At 37.8% G+C, this 26,683-nt stretch overlaps 4 protein-coding genes across 4 annotated transcripts; 3 read left to right on the forward strand and 1 right to left on the reverse strand.

The window, feature by feature from the left end:
* Positions 1-2,537: 2,537 nt before the first annotated feature.
* On the forward strand, positions 2,538-3,299 carry LOC114524967 (nicotinamide N-methyltransferase-like). Its single transcript, XM_028546225.1, has one exon. The coding sequence runs from the start codon at positions 2,538-2,540 to the stop codon at positions 3,297-3,299; it is 762 nt and encodes a 253-aa protein (XP_028402026.1).
* A 2,176-nt stretch (positions 3,300-5,475) lies between these two features.
* Positions 5,476-6,650, forward strand: LOC114524854 (nicotinamide N-methyltransferase-like). Its single transcript, XM_028546053.1, has one exon. The coding sequence runs from the start codon at positions 5,633-5,635 to the stop codon at positions 6,437-6,439; it is 807 nt and encodes a 268-aa protein (XP_028401854.1). The 5' UTR covers positions 5,476-5,632; the 3' UTR covers positions 6,440-6,650.
* Positions 6,651-12,032: 5,382 nt separating this feature from the next.
* On the forward strand, positions 12,033-19,446 carry LOC114524841 (ras-related protein Rap-2a-like). The gene is made up of 4 exons (XM_028546037.1): positions 12,033-12,703; positions 17,611-17,667; positions 18,035-18,108; positions 18,540-19,446. Exons 1-4 carry the CDS (start codon positions 12,505-12,507, stop codon positions 18,903-18,905), a joined length of 696 nt encoding a protein of 231 aa, XP_028401838.1. The 5' UTR covers positions 12,033-12,504; the 3' UTR covers positions 18,906-19,446.
* A 1,327-nt stretch (positions 19,447-20,773) lies between these two features.
* Positions 20,774-26,550, reverse strand: LOC114524754 (metabotropic glutamate receptor 4-like). Its single transcript, XM_028545924.1, has 4 exons — positions 24,592-26,550; positions 22,398-23,152; positions 22,096-22,279; positions 20,774-21,835 (listed from the first exon to the last, which is right to left on the reverse strand). Exons 1-4 carry the CDS (start codon positions 25,857-25,859, stop codon positions 21,397-21,399), a joined length of 2,646 nt encoding a protein of 881 aa, XP_028401725.1. The 5' UTR covers positions 25,860-26,550; the 3' UTR covers positions 20,774-21,396.
* Between the last annotated feature and the right edge of the window lie 133 nt (positions 26,551-26,683).

Here is a 26,683-nt window from a genome sequence, read left to right on the forward strand (position 1 = left end):
TAAGGTCAGCGGTGAGGGTTTAACGTCTTCGTCCTGTTGTCCTGGGGCCGGTTGTATCAAACCCGTTTAGCTTAAACGGTGGATAAGTCAAAATTAAATAACACTTTTACATCTCTCTTGAATGAGTCAACTTGAATATTATGCACTGAATATGTAGTTGTAAACAGTATCTTTGTATTAAGGTTGAAAACATTTAGTTTGCTTGTTGAATAAAACGATAGACTTGCTTTCTATTTTGAACTTATCCATCGTTTAAGCTAAACGGGCTTGATACAACCGGCCCCTGGTTTAGGACGAATATTTTGACGAAGTTCGTTGTGGTCAGAACGACGTTTTCAAAGTAAGATATATTCAAGCCAAATTTGAATAGTTCTTGTATGGAATATAAATGTTGTTTGAGATTTTTAAACCGTAAAGAAGCATAACATCTTCCACTTCCAAAGCATCTTCTGAAAATATTGCTAAAATAGCCATCTCGTATTCAGCTCTGTTCATGTTTACAAAATTAGTACCGTGTTCGTAGTCGTATAACTTTGACAGAAGTGCTCAATTCAAATATCCTGCTGCACGAAGACTTAAGACGAAGACTACTATTCCCAGTCTACCTCGGCCCAAACACGTCTTCGTCTTCGTACTTCGTTTCCTTGCTCAAACTCGCTATTACTGGGCTCAGGAACACGTCGTATTATTTTATGCCGTGAGTCGGGGCAGTGAAAACTGCTCTTGGTATATGAAAACTGCAAAATGCAGATTTAAGAAGCTGTCCGCGTAAGAACCGATCGCTCGAATTTTTGTGTAAAACGGATTCGTTCAAAATTTCTGTGGTCGACAATCTTTCTTGCTGACAATCTTTCTTATTTTCAGGTCCCTCAGCACGGGCGCTTTTGTGAAAAAATACCAGAAGTCTTTCAATCTATCCTTTTTATATAGCATATTTATAAAAAACAAAGAATTTTGACCGAAATAATTTTTAATGTGACGATAATTTGAATTTCAAAATACACGCGCGTGCACGCAGATTCAAACGAATATTTCTTGAAAATCCAGACCATTTTAACAGAAAGGAATTATTGGCATACCAATAAAGAATATTGCTTCCCGCACTTGAGACAGATTAAATACTTTAGTTTGACGTATGAGTAATTTTCCTGGAATTCTGATGACATGTGGGTAACGCGTGGGAGAGCGGAGATGTATGAGGGTCTGTGTATATCAAGAGCAGAAATGCAGAATGTGCTGTAGTAAACATCGTAGAAATAATGCATATATCTATTATTTCTATGGTAAACACCTAAATTTTACCAAGGATATAAATTTTGTTCTCAATAAACCTAAAATAATGAGTTTTTGTAACGCGGTTTCGGTCAACGTCATATACAAATTAGTATAGTTTATCGGCAAGACGACATCATACATCTTTTCAGGGTCTCAGTTGGCAAATTCCGCCGCTAATGGTGCTGCCAGGTTTCAAACCCTTGAGACCGTCATTAAATGCATGGAAAAAGAAGGAATGGTGTTTGGGCGTGCAAAAAAGACTTAGAAGCGCTAACAGGTATTTAAAGACAGACTATAGGGTACACTGCAAAGACGAGCATGCCAGTTGCGCAGATCATTGTCGTTTGTTGATTTTGTACTTGATTTTGGTGACATGAGTTTATAATTGAAAGTGTGTGACGGCTAAAATCAGTATCAATAACAAATACATTGAAATTTGAAGACGTGTTATCTAACAGTACATTAATAATCGGTGGAAAGGAGGTTTAGAAAATTTTTTATCCTGACGGAGTGATCTCCGCACTTATTTGCTATAACTATCTTTCTGTTAAAATGGTTTGGACTTTAAAGAAATATTCGTTTGAATCTGCGCGTGTATGCGCGCGCGTATTTAAAAATCCAAATTTTCGTCCTATTTAAAATTGATGGGGTTCTTTGTATTTTTAAAAGAATTCTTTGTTTTCCATGAATGTGATACAAAAGACATAGACTAACATTTTGGAACAGTTCTAGTAATTTTCGGGAAAAGCACCCGTGCTGAGCGACCTCAACGCAAGACCATCATTCGTCTGTGAAAATGAGCGGCAGACCTGTGAAAACCGGCCCCCGGCCCCAAAATTGTAAGGAGGCCACAACGGACAGTCTCTCAAGTCTGTTCTAATCTTGACATATTCCTTGCATTCGGTTCTTCAGTAAAATAATCCGTAGTCCTCAAATGCTTTTCATTCGTACAGTATCACGTTGCTCAGGTCAAGGTTTCTTTCAGTTGTTTGACCCTGTATTATGGCCGATGATGAAGAAATTTTATTGAACATAACAAAGCACTTCATTCGTCAATAATCAATGACAAGGACCGTTGGTGATAATATTCTCCAGTCAGCCAATCAAATCACTCCACGCACAACCAAAATGCTGCGAACAAAAAGGTCTATAATACCATGTGCAGTAAGTAGGCGAATCCGTTTATGCAAACGATAAGTTAACTACTGTCTTAATCGAAACATGGCAGACTACCTTACAGCGTTTGATATCAATGCCTATACATGGTATTGGAAAGCGAAATTTTTGATCTGACCAGTGACGACAAAAGTTTACTGGAGTTTCGCATGAAAACCTTTCATAAATTTTGGTCCAATTTTAAGCCAGAGTCGTCAAAAGAATCCTCGAATATTCGCTGTCTCGAGTTTGGGGGCGGACCTGTCGTTAGGAATCTTATAAGCGCTTCTCCCAAAGTTGATCGCATCGTATTCTCAGAATACCTCGAATGTAACCGAAGAAGCGTCCTCTCGTGGTTGGCTGGTGATACCGAACTTCGTGACTGGTCGCCTTTGATAAAATATGTTGTCCATGATCTCGAAGGAGACAACAACCCCGAGGCAATTTCCGAGCGCGAGAAAGACATGAAACAAAAAGTACAATCGGTTGTTTCTTGCGATGTTAACCAAAATCCGATTGTGGATCTCGAGTCCATTGACGTCGGTAAACCTTTCGACGTCCTGTCAACCAGCTTGTGTGTAGAAGTAGTTGCAAGCTCAGAACAACAGTACAAGAGCACCATGGCAAAGCTTTGCAAGTTCCTAAAACCCAATGGCTATCTTATCATGTTCGGCGTAGTGAATGAAACTTTCTACACGGTTGGCGACGCGAGATTTTGCCACTTTGGTGTGACACAACGAATGATTGAAGAAGCGTTGAAGGATGCGGGGATCGAAGATTTTAAAATGGAATTGTTTCATCGAGCAGTAAAATCAACCACTGCATGCGGATGGACAAGCATTCTTTTCAGTAGTCGGGAAAAAGTCTGATAAAGGCTAAACTACCTGCATGGAGATAACTGTCTAGTTTTGTGTAGAGTTGCAACTTGTTACAACAACATTGCGTCAACATTGATGATTCAACAAGCTTCAACAACATTGTTAACAATACTGTTCCCAGGGTGCAGCACAACATTGTTCACTCCTGATGCGACAACCTGATCAATTTTTGGCCGTGTAGAGTACACTGCAAAGACGAGCATGCCAGTTGCGCAGATCATTGTCGTTTGTTGATTTTGTACTTGATTTTGGTGACATAAGTTTATAATTGAAAGTGTGTGACGGCTAAATCAGTATCAATAACAAATACATTGAAATTTGAAGACGTGTTATCTAACGGTACATTTTAACTATATTATTTGAAACATGCATGCAGTACCCGAAAATTTAGTGCATTTTTAATTTTAAATAATCGGTGGAAAGGAGGTTTAGAAAATTCTTTATCCTGACAGAGTGATCTCAGCACTTATTTGTTATAACTATCCTTCTGTTAAAATGGTCTGGACTTTAAAGAAATATTCGTGTGAATCTGCGTGTATGCGCGGGCGTATTTAAAAATTCAAATTTTCGTCCTATTTAAAACTGATGGGGTTCTTTGTATTTTTAAAAAAATTCTTTGTTTTCCATGAATGTGATGCAAAGACATAGACATTTTGGAACATTTTGGAACAGTTCTAGTAATTTTCGGGAAAAGCGCCCGTGCTGAGCGACCTCAACACAAGACCATCATCGTCTGTGAAAATGAGCGACAGACCTGTGAAAACCGACCCCCCAAAATTGTAAGGAGGCCACAACAGACAGTCTCTCAAGTCTGTTCTAATCTTGACATATTCCTTGACATTCGGTTCTTCAGTGAAATAATCCGTAGGCCTCAAATGCTTTTCATTCGTACAGTATCACGTTGCTCAGGTCAAGGTTACTATCAGTTCAACATTGTTTGACCCTGTATTATGGCCGACGACGAAGAAATTTTATTCAACATACCGTAAATGATCCAATAAACACCCCCTATCAAATAAACGCCTCGTATCTAATAAACGCCCCCCTTGAAGTGTAAGTTTGTATTAGACGCCTCTCTCTAAAAAACGCCCCGAGTCTAATAGACGCCCCCCCCCCAAATCGCCTTAAGGCTTAAAGCAATTATAAAGGAAACGCTACACACAGTAACATTAAAGAATTTATTTATTTAGTGACATGTGCGGTTGTCGTGTTTAAGAGTGGTTTGCTTTAATCTAATCTCTTGATTTCAAGCTCAAAGTACGGATATCGCTCCTTAATTCTTTTGATTTCTGTATTCATTACGTCGGCAACTTTCTTTCGGTTTGTTCTAGTTTGAAAACATCCAGGAACAACAAGACCCACTTCACGTTTTCGCTTTCCACAAACTTTGACAGTGAGAGAATTTGTTTCTGAGGCGGCTAGAAAACCAGCGAGCACTCTTGACAGCTCAATTGGCACATGCCCTGCTAAATCCAGATCTTCACCCTCGGGAGAGTTTTTGACTTTATACACACCAACTGCATTAACATCAAATCCTTTCGCCTCTTCGCGGTTGTCTTTCTTGCAGATTAAAACTTCGTCAAGAACAGGGGTCCACGTCGCCTTGTACACATGATGTTCGCGTATTGCTGCCTTGAATTTCATTTCATAGCCCATGGCAAAAGCAAAATTGTAGTTTGTCCTGGCCATACTGGAAGCCTCGGGTGCTATTTTGTTTGTTCACACAAAGCATGTATCAAAATATATCAAATGACAATTGATCGCATCATATGTACGGTGCACGTGTTCACAGTCTATTATTCAGGTTACATGCGATTATTACTGAGTTAAGGTCTGTTCAGTCTTCGTGCAAAACATGTCTACTACATGCGACGAAGCTACATCGCACAAAGGGGAGAAAAAGAGAAGCTTTACTATGTCGCAAAAATATGAAGCTATAGAATACGCAGAAAAGGAATCAAACCGAGCAGCGGAAACTATATAAAGTCTTATTACGCGAGCAAACTGCGCGTCTTAGTTTTGTTTTGTTTTGTTTTGTTTCAGTAAATTGATAGAAATGAAATAAACGCCTCTCTCTATTAAACGCCTCCCTTAGAACTGGTAAAATTTATTAAACGCCCCGGGCGTTTATTAGATCATTTACGGTAACATAACAAAGCACTTCATTCGTCAATAATCAATGACAAGGACCGTTGGTGACAATATTCTCCAGTCAACCAATCAAATCACTCCACGCAAAACCAAAATCTATAATACCATGTGCAGTAAGTAGGCGAATCCGTTTATGTAAACGATAAGTTAACCACTGTCTTATAAATCGAAACATGGCAGACTACCTTACAGCGTTTGATATCAATGCCTACCTGGTATTGGAAAGCGGAATTTTTGATCTGACCAGTGACGACAAAAGCTTACTGGAGTTTCGCATGAAAACCTTTCATAAATTTTGGTCCAATTTTAAGCCAGAGTCGTCAAAAGAATCCTCGAATATTCGCTGTCTCGAGTTCGGGGGCGGACCTGTCGTTAGGAATCTTATAAGCGCTTCTCCCAAAGTTGATCGCATCGTATTCTCAGAATACCTCGAATGTAACCGAAGAAACGTCCTCTCGTGGTTGGCTGGTGATACCGAACTTCGTAACTGGTCGCCTTTGATAAAATATGTTGTCCATGATCTCGAAGGAGACAACAACCCCGAGGCAGTTTCCGAGCGCGAGAAAGACATGAAACAAAAAATACAATCGGTTGTTTCTTGCGATGTTAACCAAAATCCGATTGTGGATCTCGAGTCCATTGACGTCGGTAAACCTTTCGACGTCCTGTCAACCAGCTTGTGTGTAGAAGTAGTTGCAAGCTCAGAACAACATTACAAGAGCACCGTGGCAAAACTTTGCAAGTTCCTAAAACCCAATGGCTATCTTATCATGTTCGGCATAGTGAATGAAACTTTTTATACGGTTGGCGACGCGAGATTTTACCACTTTGGTGTAACACAACGAATGATTGAAGAAGCGTTGAAGGATGCGGGGATCGAAGATCTTAAAATGGAATTGCTTCATCGAGCAGTAAAATCAACCATTTCCGATGGACAAGCATTCTTTTCAGTAGTTGGGAAAAAGTCTGATAAAGGCTAAACTTCCTCAGTGCATAGAGATGACTGTCGAGTTTTGTGTAGATTTGTGAGAAAAGTAAAAAAATGCCCATTTGCAAACATGTATCCGAAGTGGGTAACTTTATACTTATAATTAAATGATAAGATGTCAAATAAGATGTATGATATAATTAATTTCATGTATATAATATGTATGTGCATGCATGCTTGTTTTTTGGTATGTCAAACGTTTAATAAAAGAACAAACAAACTTTGTTGATGCTCTCTGAACCCTGTAAATTTAGACCCCGTTTACACTAGAACGAAAGTTTCCGGATTTGTAAAATAACTAAAATTATCCGGATTCATTGTTACACACATGTATCGGATTCGTCAGGTGTTTACACTACACTTTAGTTGTCTCTGTATGCGGATTTGTCCGTTTACACTCACATTACTTGTTCTTGGAGAATTGTTTGGTCGTCATATTTAATTTCTTCGGATTCGTCGTGCAAAGCGTTTACACAAGAAAATTTTCCGGATTCAAATGTTTCTGGATACGAAGTTTCCACAAACTTTTACGGATTCAAAGTTTCCGGATACGGCTTAAAACCGAGCACATTTTTTATCGGATTCGTTGCTGCATGTGTAAACAGCAACATGAATCCGGTACTAAAACATTCCGCTTTCGTGATGAATCTGGAAACTTTCGTTCTAGTGTAAGCAGGGTCTTAAAGGGACGCTTATTGCTTTCCTCACTCGGTTTTGGAGAACTTTGAAACAAAGCTGCAGTTGACGCAAATTGTGAAAGGTTTTTTTTAATTTGTATACATTTTAACATTTGCCGTATCGCCCTTTTTCGTAATCATCTTTTAAAAAACGGCGTGTGTTCTCGCTAGAGAGTAAAGACGCTGAGCCATTATTGCGAGTAGAGGGTCCCTTATAGTTACTTTTGAATTTTCAGATTGACCCTGATCCAGAGTTTAGCACTGTGAAGTATCCAAATCCGGAAGAAGGAAAGAGTGTTCTGGTACTGTTTCTGAATAACCTATATTATAGTATTACAAATCAGCCGTCTGTTAAATAAGTGCGTGTATACAGGGTGTATCAAAAAAAAGTAGACAATTTTGAAATGTTTAGAAAACTATAAATTTATCAAAATATCTCATAGATTTGTGCTAGTATGGGTACTTTGGCATCTTCAGGTCATTCTAACACTAAAAACAAACAGAAAAATTAACCTCGAAAAATGGAAGAGCGGTTTGTGGAAGCATCATTTTGAATGGCTTGTGCAAACATGAATGAGAGGTTTAAAATCCAATTTGAATTCAAGGGCTGAACGTTTGGGTATTTGTTTACAAAGAATCGAAATTTCAGAAATTTTGATGAAAATCAAGTCAGCCGCGCAACTGCGTAAACGTGGGCTTTTTTCCGTTTAACTCGCAGCTTGAGTAACTTTTTTCACAACACCATTGTTAGTTTAATCACCCGAGCAATCACTCATGCATGAAATCATTCGTGCATGAAAAAAGTTACTCAAGCTGCGAGTTAAACGGAAAAAAGCCCACGTTTACGCAGTTGCGCGGCTGACTTAATTTTCATCAAAATTTCTGAAATTTCGATTCTTTGTAAACAATTACCCAAACGTTCAGCCCTTGAATTCAAATTGGATTTTAAACTTCTCATTCATGTTTGCACAAGCCATTCAAAATGATGCTTCCACAAACCGCTCTTCCATTTTTCGAGGTTAATTTTTCTGTTTGTTTTTAGTGTTAGAATGACCTGAAGATGGTAAAGTACCCATACTAGCATAAATCTATGAGATATTTTGATAAATTTATAGTTTTCTTAACATTTCAAAATTGTCTACTTTTTTCTTATACACCCTGTATAACGATAATTGATAGATTATTGTACTTTTGTATGGAATATAATCACCGGTATAGAGGCACACTGTGCAAATTTATTATTGCCTAGCTATGCACTTGCCTGATAATCTGAACCTAAATCAGGGCAACGGTAAAATATTTGTAGGTTTCCTTTCCTATATAAAAATACTTTCCCTTCCAAGATCGAGTGAGATGCAGAAAATGTCGAAACGTTCACCCTAAAACAAACTGTTGTTCATCTGCCTTCACAGGATTTGGCAGTGAAAACTGCGAACGAGAATGGCAGTATACTCTGATATTATACAAATAATAAATGTTTTCATTCGTGCAATGGTAAAAATATTTTCACGAGGTGAAAGATGGAATGTTCCATTCAACGAGGCGATAGCCGAGTTTTATATAATACCAAAATTTTTATTAGTTTTATATAATACCAAAATAGACTGTCTCGTTTCAAAAATATAATTTATTAAAAAACATACTGTATGGATCAAAAACCATATGTGCGAGAAGCATTTTGATGGATGGTATTTACTGAAAGCATTAAGAGTGCAATGGAACAAAATGTATAGTACAATTGCACTCTGGAGAGTGCAATGGAACGCTTTCCATTGCACTCTTGGGAAATGGGACTTTCTTTTCAATATCACGTGATCGTCATCAACCAATTAAACGCTCTAAATTTAATGGGGTATTATATAATATAACTTATTACGAATGTTATGATATAGGGTAGATTGGTACTATGCCCCAGCTCTGATGATCACGTCTTGTAATCTATATTTTACTTCAATTACGTTGACTTTCCTGGAAACATTCTGATGATTTCATTACGGAGAAGATTTTACTAATTTGGAAAAATTCCCCAAAAATTTCCCCGAGAGAAGTGATTCCCCAGATCGCTCCCCAAAAATCTACCAATTTCCCCGTTTTGGGGACATTTCCCCAAAAGTGAGAGCCCTGGTTAGCTCATCCCGAAAACCATCCGCACACGTGAGAAACTTGCCTCTCGTGGTGAATTCTTCACGAAAAACTGTCCGCACACGGGACTAACTTGTTGAGCTAAAAGCCACGCGTGGTCTTTAGCTCAGGTAATCAGCTCACGTGTGTTGCGGCGTGATATATGGCCTCAGCCACCAATTCATTTTGAATGTTTACTTTTGTATACTACGTATGCGCTGTTAAGACAATCCGTAAGCAGATGGCTTTCATTTACCCACACACGAAAGGATTTCAGTACGCGAGGCAGAAATTATCAAACATGCTAGATATTTGCCGTAAGTGGCACGAATGACGAAAGTCGCCGGAAAAGTCGCCCGCACACGAGAGCAACTGCCTTAAGCCAATGGCCACGAATGACTTTTTGCTAAGCAGATAGCTCTAGTGTGCACGGCCTTTATAGTCCCAAAAAAAATCGAATATTCGTTATATTCCCTGTCTCGAGTTCGGAGGCCTGTCGTTAGGAATATATAAGCGCTTCTCCCAAAGTTGATCGCATCGTATTCTCAGAATACCTGGAATGTAACCGAAGAAGCCTGCTCTCGTGGTCGCCTTTGATAAAATATGTTTTCTATGATCTCGAAGGAGACAACAACCCCGAGGCAGTTTCCGAGCGCGAAAAAAACATGAGACAGAAAATACTTTTCAGTAGTCGGGAAAAAGTCTGATAAGGCTAAACTACCAGCATGGAGCTCGAGATGGTTAGTTTTCGGAAGTCGAGAAAGCAACCATGGCCAAAAAGGCAACCATACTTAATATTCATAATGTTATGAAGCACAATAGTACTTCTATAATTGTCGTCATATTCTTTTGTGCACGGTTTAGTTCATAGCTATTTGCGTAATTAGAAAGCCATCCAATCGTGTCCCTCGCATGGTATCCCTCATTGTTCTGCCGGATTTAATAACAATAAAAGCTAATTTCCGAATATTTTCTCGCTTGGCGCAAAGTTGCTATGGTGGCAATAAAGCTAAAAACAACGAGGCATACCCATTTTGATGCTATCCGTGGAAAATCCGAACGAGTTTTGACATATGTATGCATTTTTTTTGAGGCGCAGATTTGAAGAATTAGCATCAAGATATCAGCGTCCATTTTTAGCAACGGATAGCAGATGGCTTTCCTTCAAATTTCAGGAATTTGACCATCAAAAGAAAGATCAGTTGAAGATGTTATCAACAGCAAAATGTATCCAAAAATAAAGCGACCATGCATGCAATATTTGTTACTGGCGTCATAACATCATCTTCACTCGGTAGATCAAAAGACACTATCAGTATCATGCTGCATAAAAAATTGCTACGATTCTCGCGGCAAAATATTTGCACAAATATACAGCACATCAAAACTATACTCTATATATAGACATCTTTTTTTAACCAACAAGGACCGTTCAATTTCAGCTGAATGAAAAGACCTGTAGGTAATGCAGGTGCATTCTCTTATCAGAAAATGCTTGGACATTATATGATCGGTCATTTTTTAGCAATGTATGGCACCACCCTCTAAATGGCAGGAATTTCAACAAAATTAGTAAGCTTTTATAATCAAAGGAGAAATTAAAGATGTTATCACCGGTAAAATGATTTATTACTGCCATCAGAGAGTTTCCTAACATTTTCATTCATTCAGTAGATCAAAGTGCAGTATTTGGAAACCTGCGACTTCATTACCCATTGAGTTTTGATTTTTTTACGTTTCAATATTTGCCAAACAAGTCAAGTGGCCTGTGGATGAAAAATTCACGCATTCTTCCGACATGAAGATAAAACACGTCCTAGCTGAATGGCCGATTAAGATCATTTTCCTTCAGATTTTTTTAATTTGAAAATTTTCATCTGACATCCTGTGAAGATATATGGATCATTGAAAAAGCGTAGGCTTGAGGATCGTGCAGGAAGAAAAAAGAAATCAGTCTCGCATATCAGACTTGGGCAGTGTCAATGCGTATCTATATATTCCTTGTCCTCTTATAGGTCCAATAACTATAATCAACGGATGAATTTTTCCCTAAAACTAATGTATATAGGCAAAATGTTCTGCACCGGATACTGGCATAATTCCAAATGCCTATATGGTATAACAACTGCCTAAAATAGACAAAACACTTCTCGACGTTTCGACCTGAGGGCCTTCGTCAGAAGAGTTAGTATGATACTAACTCTCCTGACGAAGGCCCTAAGGTCGAAACTCGAAACGTCGAGAAGTGTTTTGTCTATTTTAGGCAGTTGTTATACCACATTTGATGCTAAGTTGTTTGAAGACGTTGCCACGCTGCTCCCTAATCCTAATGATTTCTAGATCCGAATCCATGTCATATTCAAATCAACTTAATAATTACGAAACGATATCGGACTGGCAATTTCTTAATATAGGATCTCTGAAAGAATCCAAACATCAAGTGGAATAAATGCTTTTTATGTGTCAAGTTACATAATTACTGGCCTGACATATTCAAAATTTCCATGTGCCATAAACTTCTCAATACTCGTTTTCTGAGAAGACAAATAGGACATTTTGTAACTAAGGGTATGTAACAAATAGGACATTTTGCCGCAGGGGCTCTTCATCGTCGCGAGGCTGCGAGCCAATCGCATTGCATCATTTGCTATCGAATCGATATGTTTTTTTATATGATTCCTCAAAAGGCTCTTATACACGCAATCATAAAAAAGTTGCAAAAATGTATAAGAAATGTTAGAATCATTCCATTCGTGGCAATGGTTCACATGCGACATATATGTCTATACCTAATCGCCAACAATACGTCAAGATTGATAAAACACACCGTTAATAAATCACTTGTATATTACCAAATCGGTATTTCTTTTCAGGTCCTCGATTAGATATAAACTTTCTATTCCATCCGGTCCTGAGCTTATTTTCCTGAGTTCGAACCAACCGTAAAACTGCATCGGTGGGTGATTGTAAACTGTCTAGTGCTAATCTCAAACGATTTTTTTTATCGCGGGCTGTGCTTTAAGAAGGTTATAACGTACAAGCCATAAATGATGTGAATTTTTTGACGTGGGTTTTGACCTGGGATGCGAATTTTGATTGTTATCTTGGTTGGGTGATATTTATTGCTGAAAATCCCTCACGCAACCTGTCTGCATGTGACGTGACGCCAGTCACTGTGTGGTACTGAAAGAAGGGAGTCGATTTTAATTAAATGGTTTAATTAGTGCCGCTTTAGTCCTTGATATTATACAAAACAGCAATGCAGCAAAGGAGCATGTCTCAAAACCATCTAACTCTGTCTGGCAAACGCGGTGCGAAAGGAAAAGTGCGACTCTCGAAATCCGATGTTGATTTGAGACTTTCGAGTCTCAACACGCCAAATACGTCGAAGCCACGAGTCCCTTTTCAAAAGGAATATAACCTCGTTCTTCTTGGCCAAGCGTCCGTTGGAAAATCAGGTAAATATGATTTCATTTCATTTACGAATTCCAATCACAGTGTGTGTGTGTTCATGTTAGGTATAGGCTATAATTACTGAAGTATAAAAACATGTATGGAGTTAATTTCCCAAACGTTTCAAAGCTCGATCGAAGAGCCAACGCTGAGTGGCCAGACACCACATTAAGATAACCCTATATATTTACTAGTAAACCACACTCATATCAAGACCATTCTACTTTAAGCAATTCGAGATGGAAATTCCAGCTTTAAATTCGTAATAATCATTGACATTATATATAATCTTGTCTTAAATTGACTATACTTGTATTATCAATTTGTATACGTGCTACGTGCATTGAGATTAAGAAGCGTTGGGGCTGTTACAAACGTTTTCAACCCCGATTGCACGTAATGCAATGACTTTCACAGAAGACGGGAATTTTTCTATTTTCGTTCAACTTATCGCTCACCTGAGTTGACCTGACAATTAACAAAAGCTATTTCTATTATGGAAATGGTCGCTCTAAATGTTTAAACCTGGGCTGACGAGCAGTAGAACCTATTAAGACAAAATCTGTTGTACTAATATTTGTTGAAGATTTCAACTTCCAAAAATGAATTATTTCGGGTTTTGAATTCTGGTCCATGCCGTCCAGAATGACGTCCAAAATAATGTTTACCTCAAAAATAGGCGCAAGGTTTTAGCCAATGCGTGCTAGTCCTGCATGCAAGTTGATCCTGCATGGTTTTCATATATCGTTATTAATCGGCAATGGCTATTGTTGGTGGTCATGCATTGCACATAAAATCCTTTGTCTATTGAAGAAAATTATATACTTCATGGGTTACCGGCAATAAATCGTAGACCATCGCCGATGAATTACAGCATATGAAAACCCAGGCCTTAAGCCTGATTCTCATATGTCACCGACTGTCGGCGATGGCTATTAAACGGTGCTTTGTTATTTTGTATATTAAATTTTTCGTCAACGACCACAAACAATACATCGCCGACCGTCGATGACATTTGAGAATCAGACTTAAAGCCCAATTCACGTTTGGTCGCAAATGCATGCAATGAACTTACAAAGGGTTTAACTACACTCAGACTCAATCAATTTCGTCACTTCTGTGTGTGATTTTTACCGTCAATAATGGTGAATGGTAAATCGTTGCGCTTACGCCTATACAGCTAAACGATGACAGTCTTTTGTAGTTCAATTCAGTTATATTTACACACCTTGTGCCGCCTTGTGCGTGGTGCTTATTGACGCGGTATTCAAATTGTTGCAAAAAGGGTTAAGGGTGCACGTTTTTTTACACCTTACAGACCGCTCGAAAAAAGTATACGTCGGTTTGAAATTTTTCCTTTCTAATAATTTAATTCAAATAATCGTGAGCGTTATGCTGAACTCATACACGACTACGTTATGCAAAATACAGCGCCAAGCAAAACTAAAACGAAATGCTTACAGTTTTCTACATATACTACTAAAATACCATGTTTGTTTTTATGCAAGCATTTCTTTCTTGCATTCTAGGCGTAATTTAATGGCATTGAACTGAATGAAAACATATCATCATCATCATCATCATCATAATATGAAATATGTAAAATAATATGTCCTCCAAAAATACTCGAATTTACACATTGATAAAACATCCAGCTGTAAATAATATTTCCAGTAAATTGAGTGGAACAACTAGGTTTGCAATTTCATATTTAGAGCACGAGATTTAACGGTCCAGTCAAATGTAAGTTAAGCGATATCTGAATAACCAATCGAACGCACAGAACTGTTAATTTTCTTTGCAGATGTCTCAGTTTTTTTTACAAAATATTCCTTACCAACTCGGGGGGAGCTCATAACAACGGGTATCTCTGTATAATTGAAAATTTTCAAAAATAGAGCATCGTGCTGAATCACAATGAATATCCCAAAGCGCGTCTCTTTGACACGAACGGATCGTATTAACTGATTCATCAAACTAAAACCAAACATGGAAGCTTCGAGGCTCGAGCTATACTCAACACCTCGCACTCGCAAATAAATAGTATTCGAGAGGACATTATTCAAGAGAAAAATCAATTCAAACGTGTTTTCTTTTGAGAAAAACCTGAATCGCCACATATGTGTATCATGAAGTCAACGTGCTATCTCAATAGCGAGGTCAATGCGGTGCAAAAGATAGCCTTGCACGTCCTTTCTGGGCTAAGTTTTGTTATCAAATAGACAGCAATGTAAGATGAAACGCGCCAAACTATCCTAACTGGAGATAAGCACTTAAACACTTTTAAATGCGTTAAGATGCTAATCACAATTAGTGTAAATTGGTCGTAAAAAAATTATCATCAATCAACATACACCAACTAGGGAACCGCGTATTTTTACATCTTTCTTTCTGTCTGATAGCGTAATATATTTCAAGACTCTCACAAACTCTTTGAGAAACACTATATTGCCTTACCATTTGCACGCTTCAATTTACTTTGTTGAAAACGGATAATCTTTCACATAACTCATAGATGTAAACCGCTGGCCATTATAAGCGAGCCCAATCACGCGCGTACGTTGTTTTACGATACGACTTTGCATGAGTAACGTATTATTGCAAAATGAGAACACTCTCCATGACTGTGGACAAATTCCCATAAACGTGAACAGTAAAATAAAACAATGAGTTCTGCTGAACTTCCTCTGCTTTATCACTCTTTATGCACTCGAGTATGTTGTTATTCGAGCGGTAGTAATTCGAAATTTATCCTCCTTGAACACATTTGAATAAAAACCTATTTGTAGTTCCTATTTCCTAAGCCCAGCCAGGGATTGCACATGCAGGGTGTATCAAGTATCAACGAAAGTACAAACACGATGATTTGCATAAGTATACAGCTACTGGCCTACTGCTAATAGCATTTCAGTGCCAGTGCAACCATAAATTATACTTTTGGGATTTGAAAATACGTTCTATTTCCTTTAACTCGAATGAACACACAAATTCTAACAGTACGAACTCCACTTTACGTGCATTTAAAATTTGTTCGCTGTTCAGGCATAAGTTACGTTTTCTGTCACCCATGACCACGTTATGCAGTGTGCTTTGTGCTACCCGTAATTTTATAAATGCTAGGATCAGTAGGATGAGACAAGGCATGCAAATATCAAACGGCGACCTACATTCATAAACGTTTCATCTAAACCACCACCTGTCAAACATGTGGATAAGCTTGCGAATATGTAGTTACCATCTCTTGTAGTTATCCATGTTGGTGGGAACATAAAAACGCCAAAATATACGGCGTAAAAATAACCACATGCTTTGCGTGGCTGTCAATTAGTAATCAATAATCAAGGACTTTAGTCTATGTATATTTCGACATATAAGGATCCTCCCACATATTTGAGGACGTTTTTATATCTTTTGACTAATCGAAATACGATAACATGGCATAAACTGGCCATGTCGGATTATGTCTCGTACTTAACAAACGAGCTTAAGTTGATAGTTGATGGTTATCTGCCAAACGTCGCCACAAATATTCCTTTGATTACCGGGTTACAAGTATATAGACTTTTGTCCGACCCACTGTCAAATATACTTTCAGAGACCTTGATTAGCTCTAAGTAGTTTAGATTTACACATACCTGAAAGTTTCATAACATTGATTCGATGTAGTCAACACCTTTTAGAAATGCACTCGAGCCGTTCACTCTACTGCACTCCGACAGGGAGGGAGGTACTAGACAGGGGGGGTAGTAGTGCATTTTTAAATACCGTTTTGCAAGCCCACATAATTTTGCGGTAGTTGCGGCCACTGAATAGATTGAAATGTCAGGAATGATGCCAGAGGGCCCGTGCCTTGACTCAATCTCGGCATTAACGGTGTGGTTCACTTAAAATTGATACATTGCCAATATAAACACGAATGACGCCCCTCCCCATATATAGACAAAATCCGTCCAAGAATCTCAACATTGATCTTGACATCGATGTAGGTTTGATATTAAAGACTGGACCCTAATAAGCCACAATTGAATTAAACAAAGTGTAAAAAAACCTCCGAGTTTCTCAAAATATCCACTTCGTTCTCAAAGCACAAAAATGAGCCCCCATAGATGGAGAATCTGTTCAATATGTAGCTCGCGTTGATATTTGAACCACAGCTATGCTTCTTAAGAAAAAAAATTATATAAGCTAAGAGAGAGAACTCTCTTGTGTTTGATAACAATGTAGACAACTTGTTTTTTTCACTCACCCTATTTGACCACGATTTAATCCGTGAATGAAGATTACATCAATTATTAAGGAAATAGTTTTTTTATGAGTTGAAAGACACATCTAACATAATTTTACACGAGTTAAACTTCGTTAATTATAAACGACGTGAAACTCCACTGTCTGCATATTCGCAGTTCTTGCACCCTTGCATAAATCAATGTTTTGTAAAATGAAGGCCACAATTAGCTAGCTTTGATTATTAATCATTTGCTGTAAGTAGAGGGTATCCTATATACAAGGGGATATATCAACACCGCGCATGTGCTAAGAATTTTATTTTCTGTTTGCTCCTATGAAATGAAACCAGTGGTAGTGTCTTTTTTAATGCCCTCAATGATAAGAGACGCTAATTTCGAAACCTGAGATCACTGTAGAATTCGGGTGGGTTGATCAACCTGAAGTTCGAATAAAAACGCAGCTAATTTGACAGGCTTCGTTACACAAATTTCCCCGAATTTTATCATCACATATTATTTTTAGCCTGCCATAATCATTGCTGTCCTGTGTGATTATTATAATCTGATTCCTTTAAAATATAGGAACTTTACACCCTCCGCATATGCTAAAGAATTAAATGAAAGTTAATTTCAAGATATTTTCTTGTAAATGACATGCAAAGTTAATTGTGTTTTTATGCTTTTAGCAATTTTAGTCAGATTCTCGACTGGACGATTTATCCATGAATATCATCCAACATTAGGTAAGACAACAATAGATGCACCGTCATGCATTGCGCGCTTGGAAAGTAAAACAGAAAGGGTCGTTGACGAGCATGCATGTTTTCCGATGCTTGCCAGTTTGCCAGGTATGTTTCAGCGTGTAGTTAATAATTAAAGCAATATTTTGTACATATCCACGCAAAGAACACAGTTTCAAAACGGCCTGCGTTTACACGTTTTCCTCCACGACCTACTTTAACCAAACTGTGCGACTGGATTTCTCATATCGAGGTTTTTTAAAAATGGAACAACAAAAGCACCAAGCTAGCAATTTGCTCTTATGTAATGCAGTTGTGACAACACTTCCATGTAAAACGAACTGATAGATTCTTTTTGATCACTTTCTAGAGATGACGTATGAGATGCTAGCAGATATTGATGAAGATACTGCTTTACTGCGTATTTTTGATACCGCTAACACGGTAATATCGCAATTAATACAATAAAATACACTAAACCAATAAAATAACTCGGACGTTTATGAGCATGATTTATCATGGGCCGCGGAAGATCCTTAAGTTGGGGGGAGAGATTAATATTCATATAGTCATGTTAACAGACCTTTACAATCAATTTGAAGAGAAATTAATACAGCAGAACGTGAATATATGAATATTACCCCCCCCCCCCAATTAAGGAACTTCCGCGCCCCTGTTTATTACGATGTATACATTCCAGAAGCTGGTGTGCTGGCATGTTTTCGAATTTGAGATCAGTGCACAGATTTTTATTTGAGTGCCAAGTGTTAGTTAAGTGCCAACCACCTTATGCGCCCTTATGCATGCGCATAGCGTGACAAAGACTAATATCATTGAATGAAATGGAAGGAGTGTATTCCCATTTCTGTTTACAGACAGAGCCAGTCCATTTAACGGAAGGCCAAGGATTCATAGTGGTCTATTCAGTAGACAACAGACTGAGTTTTGAAACGGCAAAGCAGTTGGTGAAATTGACAAAGGAATTTAAACGTCTGCGACGTGCGAGCCCGTCAGTCGTTCTGGTAGGAAACAAACTGGATTTAGAACATCTACGTGTGGTTTCCAAACGAGAAGGACGGATATTCGCGATAAGAAATGACTGTTCGTTTTTTGAAACTTCGGCAATGGATGATGTAAATATTTGCACAACTTTTCACGAAGTTGTGCGTCAAATCAGAGGTGGAAAGAATCGATCTTCATTGAGCAGAAAACCTTCGTTTACAAAACTATTTTCAAGATAGGTTTCTCCGGTTAAAAAAAGAAAGTATATATAATATATATACAGTATTGATAAAGCTGGATTTGCACACTAGAGAAGTTTTGGGTCGGTTTATCTGAACGGAACGGAAAAGTAAAGTTTAGAGAGGAAAATTTTCAGAATGCGTGTAAGATTTTTCTCGGAACAGAAATATTTCCAAATTGAAGAGATTTTTCCCGTTCCTAGGAAATCTTTCCGGTGGTGAATGCAGCTTAACATGTCCCGAACGTCATATCAGATAAAACTAAAAATCGTGAATATGCCAAAGGGTATGCAACTGTAGTAACAATGCATAAATTCAGCTGGTGACTTGCATAACGCTTGTGGAAGACAAAGTGTAGGGTGAGAACTAAGGTGTTGCATTGCATTTTTTGTTTTATAAGAATGTTAAATGATCAGACAACATCGAAAGACAAACTTGCTGAGCCATCGGGCTAATTCAGTGCAAGGTTGTTAATGGTTGTAGCAATATTATATATATATATTTGCAAAAACGGCCGCAGATAGATAGATAGATAGATACTCGAAATCTAATTAGAATTGCATATGTTGTGTAATATGATTGAAATCCCATGCAAATGTAATCATATGCAATTCTAATTAGACTTCGAGTATCTATCTATCTGCGGCCAACGTTTTTGCAAATGGGTGTATATATAATTATATATATATTATATATATAAATATATATATATATATATATATATATATATATATATATATATATATATATATATATATATGTTACAACCTTTAACATCGTTATGATTTGTGATCATTATTAGAACAACTTACTATCTTGAACCTTTTCGCCATCTGACACCAAGCAATGCAACCCGCTGATAAGTAGTAAACAAACTTGTAACAAAGTTCTAAAAGTGCGTCTTTAGCGTTTAATTTAGTCAGTACGTTCTAGCCCGCTTGAATACACGGACATGCTGTAAATAACACTGTAAATCTATTTGGAGATACAAAGCTTCTAGATACTTAATTTAATAATGACGTGTTGAAGCAGAAGGATCACTCTCGCAGCATTTTTTCTAATTTGTTTTATCTCAGAGTCAGTACCTCTTTCAACGACCCAGCTTAAAGCGTGAACATGGACGTCCAGATCGCAAAACCATCAATTTAAACCTGGGCACTTTTTAGCCCCGGGGTGATTACTACTCTTCTCGATCCCCTTGTTGCCGAGAGTTTCCAGACTATTCCGACCACAACTCTACCACTGAGCCTGATATTGTTTTTGACTGGCTGTAGGTTTTCAAGTAACGCTGATGTCATAATAACACTGATGTCATTTGTCCACTGATCATATGATGTCATCAGAAGAACGCTAATTGTTATCCTAATTCAAAACCTGAGCACGCAAAGTATAAAAACGTAATCATGATCTCATAATTATGACGTAACAATGATGTCATAATTATGTTTGTCATAATCAATAGACTGAGCTTCACTGCGCACGTTTAAATCGTTACGTTCTCCGAGGTGATTTAAATTTTCCGAATTGATTTTTTTTAAATGACAAGTGATGAGATAAACAAGACTTAAGGTGAGAATGAGGGCTGGTGATTCAGGGTTCATGGTGAGAATTGTCCAAAGACCAAAGTCTGGCCTGGCAGGAAAATTATATCTATAGCAACGCTAAAATCCCCGATACTGAAATCACTGAAGCTGCGAAGAAGTACTGTTGATTTGAATATTTTTTAAAATAACTTTACAATAAAAAGTGGAATCGTTTTTTTAATGATTTTCCTAATAAAGCTTGTTTTCCGTTGCTATGCAACTAACCCACTAATTAACTTTGTATCGTAATTAGCGTGCGCAATTAACCGTCTAAAGATTTACATCCTTAATTTTACTTTTAGACCAGCGGGTAAGCAATATCAACTGAAATTCAGGTTGGTTCCATTATGAAAACTGGTATGAAAATGAGAAATAGTATCGAAATTTTGCCAACATTTCTCGCGACGACAAAGGAAGCCGGAATAGAGGTAAATGTTTTATATCCATACTCACTCTATCCTCGGTAATTATTTTAATAACGTTTAAATATATTTGTCCAAGCAGTTTTCCCTTGTTTACATATAGGATCGCATGATCAGGTATTATTATAGATAAATCAAACATACAAATTCATACACATCTATCACTATAGTTGCAGCAAAAAAGTAGACAATGTTCGAGTTTCGAATTTACCCAATAAGAACTCTAGTATATTTAGCTAATCAATTATATTTTTTGTTACTCTTTATGGTCGAGATTTTGTGGTTATATAGTGTATAGTCAAAAGAACTATAGCTCTGACATGAGCTGGACGTAAAATATGTGACAACTAGTCCTAATCTTTTTAGTTAACATTGTAGTTAACCTCTGCATGCGGTAAGGAAGCTATTCGATCAATATGGATCTATGATGCTGTAATAAAATCATAGGCAGCATGAATTAATTTTCCATATCAAAAGCAACAAGCTTCATATAGTACTCTCATGCATACCAGACGGACAGGGTGGATTTTCATTAGGTTTTCGCCTTTCTCTCATACCAATCTCCGAAACATGGTTGGTCATTGTGGTTGTACGCAGGGCGTCGAATAACACATCTTTTTCGGGATGAAAAACAAGAATTTCAACCTTGGGTATAAAAGTACAAGCCAATGCGACAGTCGCGAAGAAAGAGTTATAAAATGAATAGATAAGCTCCTTTGTGTGTCCCTTGTTGTCTGTGAATGATTGAACCAGTAGCAAGGATATGCTGTTTATTGTCAATGCGAGAGAACCAAAGAAGACATAACGTAGACCATGGGCGTGGTCGGTGACTTTTCTAATTAAGTAAGACTGGTGAGTGCAGATGAGTAGAAGTGCCCAATAAAAACTGGTTCCTAATACCGTAAATACTTCACCTGTGATAAAACTAGAGGATAGAAAGAAATAATTCATCTAAAGAACACCGAGTGAAAATGCTAACTGATCTTATTTACATCTGACAATGTGGTTTTAGTCTCACTGGTAGCAGGCTCTTATTTAGTACTATGTATAGAAATATATTTTAGTAAATTTTCAATATACATATTTTAGTAAATTTATGTATGTATATGACTATATGTCGTGTTGTGTGTATGTATATATGTATGTCATGGGAGTTTGTTTTGATTGATTGGAATTCATACTCACTCAATGATGAATCCACAGTGGATGTACGCAGTGTTATCAGTTTCTGTTTGGAAGTAAAGGGTGGTAGATGTCTTCCTATATTTTCCCTCAAAATTTATGCAGAACCACAGCAAAGCCACATCGATGATCACTAGACATATGACCACCACGACCTTAAGACCTTCGCTCAGAAATCGAGGATCATCTACATGAAAAGTAAGCAACATTTACGCGATACGTTGTCGATTTGAGGGCTCGAGTGGGAAGTTTACTTTTTCTTTTCTTCTCCCTCTATCAAAAAACCTGTTTTTAGCTGCACTTACCTTTGAGTATTTTCTTCTTGTACGTTCTATACACATCGTTTGTTTTAATGAAAATCGTCCCAAGCGTGCAAGTTGAACCGACTTTGGCAAAAATCACCATTAGTAGACAATAGTCTTTATGTGCGTCAGTTAAAATAAATATGGAGACAACATGGCACATGAGAATACCAAACAACAATATGTAACACAGGATGCGATCTTTAAATATCTTCATTTTCGATTTGTTGTATTTGATGATGAGGATGACGAAAAGTATCAGGATTTTGATGCTTAAGATGTTAACACATAACAAAAATATACCGGCCGGATTCTTTGTGAGAAATACTATCCGTGGTTTTACCTTAACACAAGATGTACGGTTTTCCGTCGGCCATTCGTCATATTTGCACTCGGAACAAGTCGAAGAGCCCGGTTTATCAGAGTACTTGTTAGCCGTACAGTTTTGACATTGCCAACAACATGATGCAAACCATTCATCGACAATCTTGTATTGACCTGCCGGACAAATGACGCCACATACTCCAAGAAAGTTATCAGGGATAAACGATTCTTCCAGAGTCAAGTTTCCTGTGCAGGTTTCGTTTGCGTCAACCACACAACTCCAATGGCCGATGTTTACAAAACATTCTTCTTCTTTTTGGAACGACACGATGGAATACTTGACATTCCGCGGATTGCCTTTAGATGTAAACGACACCTTGTTCATCGTCCAGACATTCTGAAAGTCGACACTTTTAATGGCCTTTAGGAGTTTTCTGGACGAGAAAAAAAACGTGATAAATTATTTTTAAATAGCAGCCGATTTGGGAAAGTGATGAGCAAGCTATCAAGATCTAATATAGGTTGAGTTAAAACTTTTGGGTTTAGAACGACGTAAGTTTCGGCATACTAGGAATCGCTTTGTTATGCGGAACTATTATATTCATGATTAATTTCTCGTTTGACCACCTGTAGAAACATTGCTGGGGAAATTATTTTCATTCCAGCAAAATATTTTTTCCTTTTTACAGAAACATCGCGCCGTTCCTTTTTGCGTATTTGGCCGGATAACATTGGCAGAAATGAACTCTTCCTTCACCCAATGATATTTCTCTATATACCTTACTGCAATGCATGACGAAAATTTAAAGGAAAATTATCTCGAGCAATCTTTAACAAGGGTTGTCCAACCTTCCACCATAATATATGGTTTCAGTTGAGAAAAAAAGTAAATTTTCGCATCTCAGTCGTCTTTCTACGATTACAAATGACCGTCTTAAGGGACATTCCCACAAGTAGCTAGATCTGTATGTGGTTTTACTTGTTATGTCCAAAATAATATTGGTCCCGTAGCTCGTTAGGTCTGACGTTCGTGACTTTTTATATTACAAAATTAAATATTCTTATCATATAATAAATACTATTACGATTGAAATTTGTTTTAATATTTCGCTTTGTAAAATTTAATCGAAATCGAATGGAAAAGCAGTTGATGCGATCGAAATTTTTATCTAACCGGCTTGCCCGAGCCGCTGAATGAATGAATTTCAATGCTACAGTTGAGTATCTTATCTAACAATATAAATAAAATAGGGTAGCCGTCGCTCACCTAGACCAAACCGAGTAGTTTAATCATAACGCTGTCCGATTCATATTGACACAGCTTGAATTTAAACATCCAAAAATAATATGATAGATGCATGATTGGCGTGTTTGATGGATGTTTTAATATGTGCATGCATATGTATAGTCTAGTATACCGTCAGTGAAATATAATGATAATGTCCGCAATAGGTTTGAAATACTATAAACCCAAGGCCAATTCTGGTAGTTCCTGTTTCCATCCCACACATCTTGTTCCACGGCCTAATTACGAGTTGATGTTCTATAAATTAACTTTTTGTGCACGAAGAAAAAAACGATGCAAGAAAACAGACAATTGAGTTGGGTCATTTCTCGCAGAACGCCAACTGTTATAGACAAGTCAATTCATATCCTTACAATATCATACAAATCACTCAGATCGCCCGCAATTGTTCAGACCGGCGACCTAACCAATCACGCGTAGGTACTCTCATATACCAGGGCGTTGTAAAACACATAATATGTTTATAAGTTGATGTGTTTTACAGCGCCCTGCGTATACAGATCCAGTTAACGCGCGCGCACAAAGATATTTGACTATTTTTGTTTGATATCCCACCTCAGTTCTTACCTCTTAAAGATATTTATTGACTCGGTTTTGTTGCATCTTTTTGTATTGTTATCACACTCCAAAATATCATGCAATGCCCAAGCAATTGTGTACACAGCATCTATGACATAACTAACTTCGCTCGAACCCCAAAGGACACATGCGGCGTTCTCCAACGGCTTAGACGATGATGTCATATTCAAATTCCGAGGAGCCACAGAGGAGCGGTATTCTTTAAACCATTCCTCGTCAAAGGTCGAATGTTGTCGCACATCATGAAGGTTTTCATGCGTCTTAAGGAAGAATTTTTCAAATTCGTCAATGTGTATTTGGCTGGGAATAATGCTAATGGCATTCTTCAACATGCAAGTTAAGTTGGCTGTCTGTCCATTCCACATGTCATTGGATAACCAAATATATTCCTCTAAATCATGTTTTCCTTTTCCTGTTAGCAAAAAGCCATTGAAATCATCGTAAATTGCGAAAACCACTATGACTTTAGTTTTGTTTCTTTCTTTGTGGATTTTTCCCCACGTTTGCAGGTCTTCACGAGTAGTTTCGTGGATATGCTCGTCAACAGTTATACATATCTTCCTGTTGTCCTTTAGTTTACGAAGTTTCTCACGAAAAGACTCCGCAGCAAAGCGACCGTATTCGCTGTTTGAATACAACAAAATTACATAATTCCACTTGAATCTTTGAAGAACGTCTATTAACGCCTGCGTGGCGTAAGTATCTGGAGGGACAGTCCTCGTGAAATATTTCACCCCGCTTAAAGATGAGCTTGTTGCGGCGTAGCTAATCACCGGAATGTGAAATAACCCGACAAGATTGGTAACTGCTCGTGAAACATCGCTGCTTTGCTCGCCGACAATAGCTAACGTTGGCTTTTCCTGTTCAGAGCGATTACCAAAGCATTCGTTTATGGAACGATAGCTCATCATTGTATAATGAAGCGACTTTTCTGTTGCACGTTCTGTGGAACTACATGTGTCTTCCAGTTTGGCTCGCAGTTTTATTCCTGGCAAAATATCTTCGTTTTCGTTGACTTTACTCACAGCGAACAACATTGCATTCATTTCTGTAAAACCACCGAGAGTAAATGGACCACAAAACGATGTTCCGTTGTTATAGCCATGAATTGCGAATAAGCCGCCAATATTGAGGATCTCGTGTTCTGAGATTTCAGTTAAGTTTTTTTCATTCGCATTTGCCGACCGCCTGTATATTATAAGGAGTAATAAAAGAGCAGAGATTAAAAGCCTGAAAAAAATGTTACTCGTAGACATCTTTAGAGCGTATTTAGTTATTGGTCAGCTGCATTTATATGTGTATATAATTATGAATTCAAACTGTCCTTAGCTAGCCGACGGCTGATCGATGTTAAATGAATTTTTGCTTGTGTGCACAGGTACTTTTGTACGTTGATTATTTATCAAAACTTATTAAACGTAGAGTAAACAGGCGCTATTAAGAATGCCATTTGGCATGTATTGTATTTGGACTTCCATACTTGTCATGAACTCCTTTCCAAAACGTGTCATGATATTAAAGAATCCATACTAAATCTAGTCCTAAGACGTAGATCGCGAGGTATATAGATTTGGCTGGATTGCAATATGGTTTAATCATATAGGAAGCAGTAATAGGATTAATATGGTCTCGAAAGTCGTCCTTAGCCTTTTTATCCTCTCTTCTCCAATATGATGCAATCTTGTGTACTGTGTTCCAGCATAGACCAATATGCAATCCTCACGCGTGAGGAATCCAGAAAGAGAATACGACAATTGTCGTCAATCCTAAGTTGCATATATTGCAGATATTGGCAATACATCATGGGGCTGTTTTTGGGACAAACATTCTGTCCCAAAATTAGTGTCCCTTTACGCGTCGCCAGCCTCACTATCACCAGTCCTTTACTGCAACTTCAGCATGGCCAAAAGTTCTTCTTTAGTATCGACAAACCCTTACAAAACCCTTACAGGGCATCCTCGTTTCCTGGTTTTTCGCGTATGGCGTGTTACTTTCCTCAATCTTTTTTGAAGTGAAGTAACCCCAAATGTAGCCTCGTTTTTGTGTTACGTTCAGTAAATGTACTGAAAATTTGCTGCCT

Source organism: Dendronephthya gigantea, unplaced genomic scaffold, assembly GCF_004324835.1.
Source record: "Dendronephthya gigantea isolate DGI-Jeju-01 unplaced genomic scaffold, DenGig_1.0 000032F, whole genome shotgun sequence".
Classification (NCBI taxonomy): Eukaryota; Metazoa; Cnidaria; class Anthozoa; order Malacalcyonacea; family Nephtheidae; genus Dendronephthya; species Dendronephthya gigantea.

Bases quoted from the DNA above. Each gene is read 5' to 3' on its own strand.
- LOC114524854 (XM_028546053.1), top strand. From the start codon at position 5,633: ATGGCAGACTACCTTACAGCGTTTGATATCAATGCCTACCTGGTATTG.
- LOC114524841 (XM_028546037.1), top strand. From the start codon at position 12,505: ATGCAGCAAAGGAGCATGTCTCAAAACCATCTAACTCTGTCTGGCAAA. The intron at 12,704-17,610 runs GTAAATATGATT...TTATGCTTTTAG, and splicing joins AGCGTCCGTTGGAAAATCAG to CAATTTTAGTCAGATTCTCG. The intron at 18,109-18,539 runs GTAATATCGCAA...TTCTGTTTACAG, and splicing joins TTTTTGATACCGCTAACACG to ACAGAGCCAGTCCATTTAAC.
- LOC114524754 (XM_028545924.1), bottom strand. From the start codon at position 25,859: ATGTCTACGAGTAACATTTTTTTCAGGCTTTTAATCTCTGCTCTTTTA. The intron at 23,153-24,591 runs GTAAGAACTGAG...TTTCTCGTCCAG, and splicing joins TCAATAAATATCTTTAAGAG to AAAACTCCTAAAGGCCATTA. The intron at 22,280-22,397 runs GTAAGTGCAGCT...CTTTTCATGTAG, and splicing joins CAAGAAGAAAATACTCAAAG to ATGATCCTCGATTTCTGAGC.
- LOC114524967 (XM_028546225.1), top strand. From the start codon at position 2,538: ATGGTATTGGAAAGCGAAATTTTTGATCTGACCAGTGACGACAAAAGT.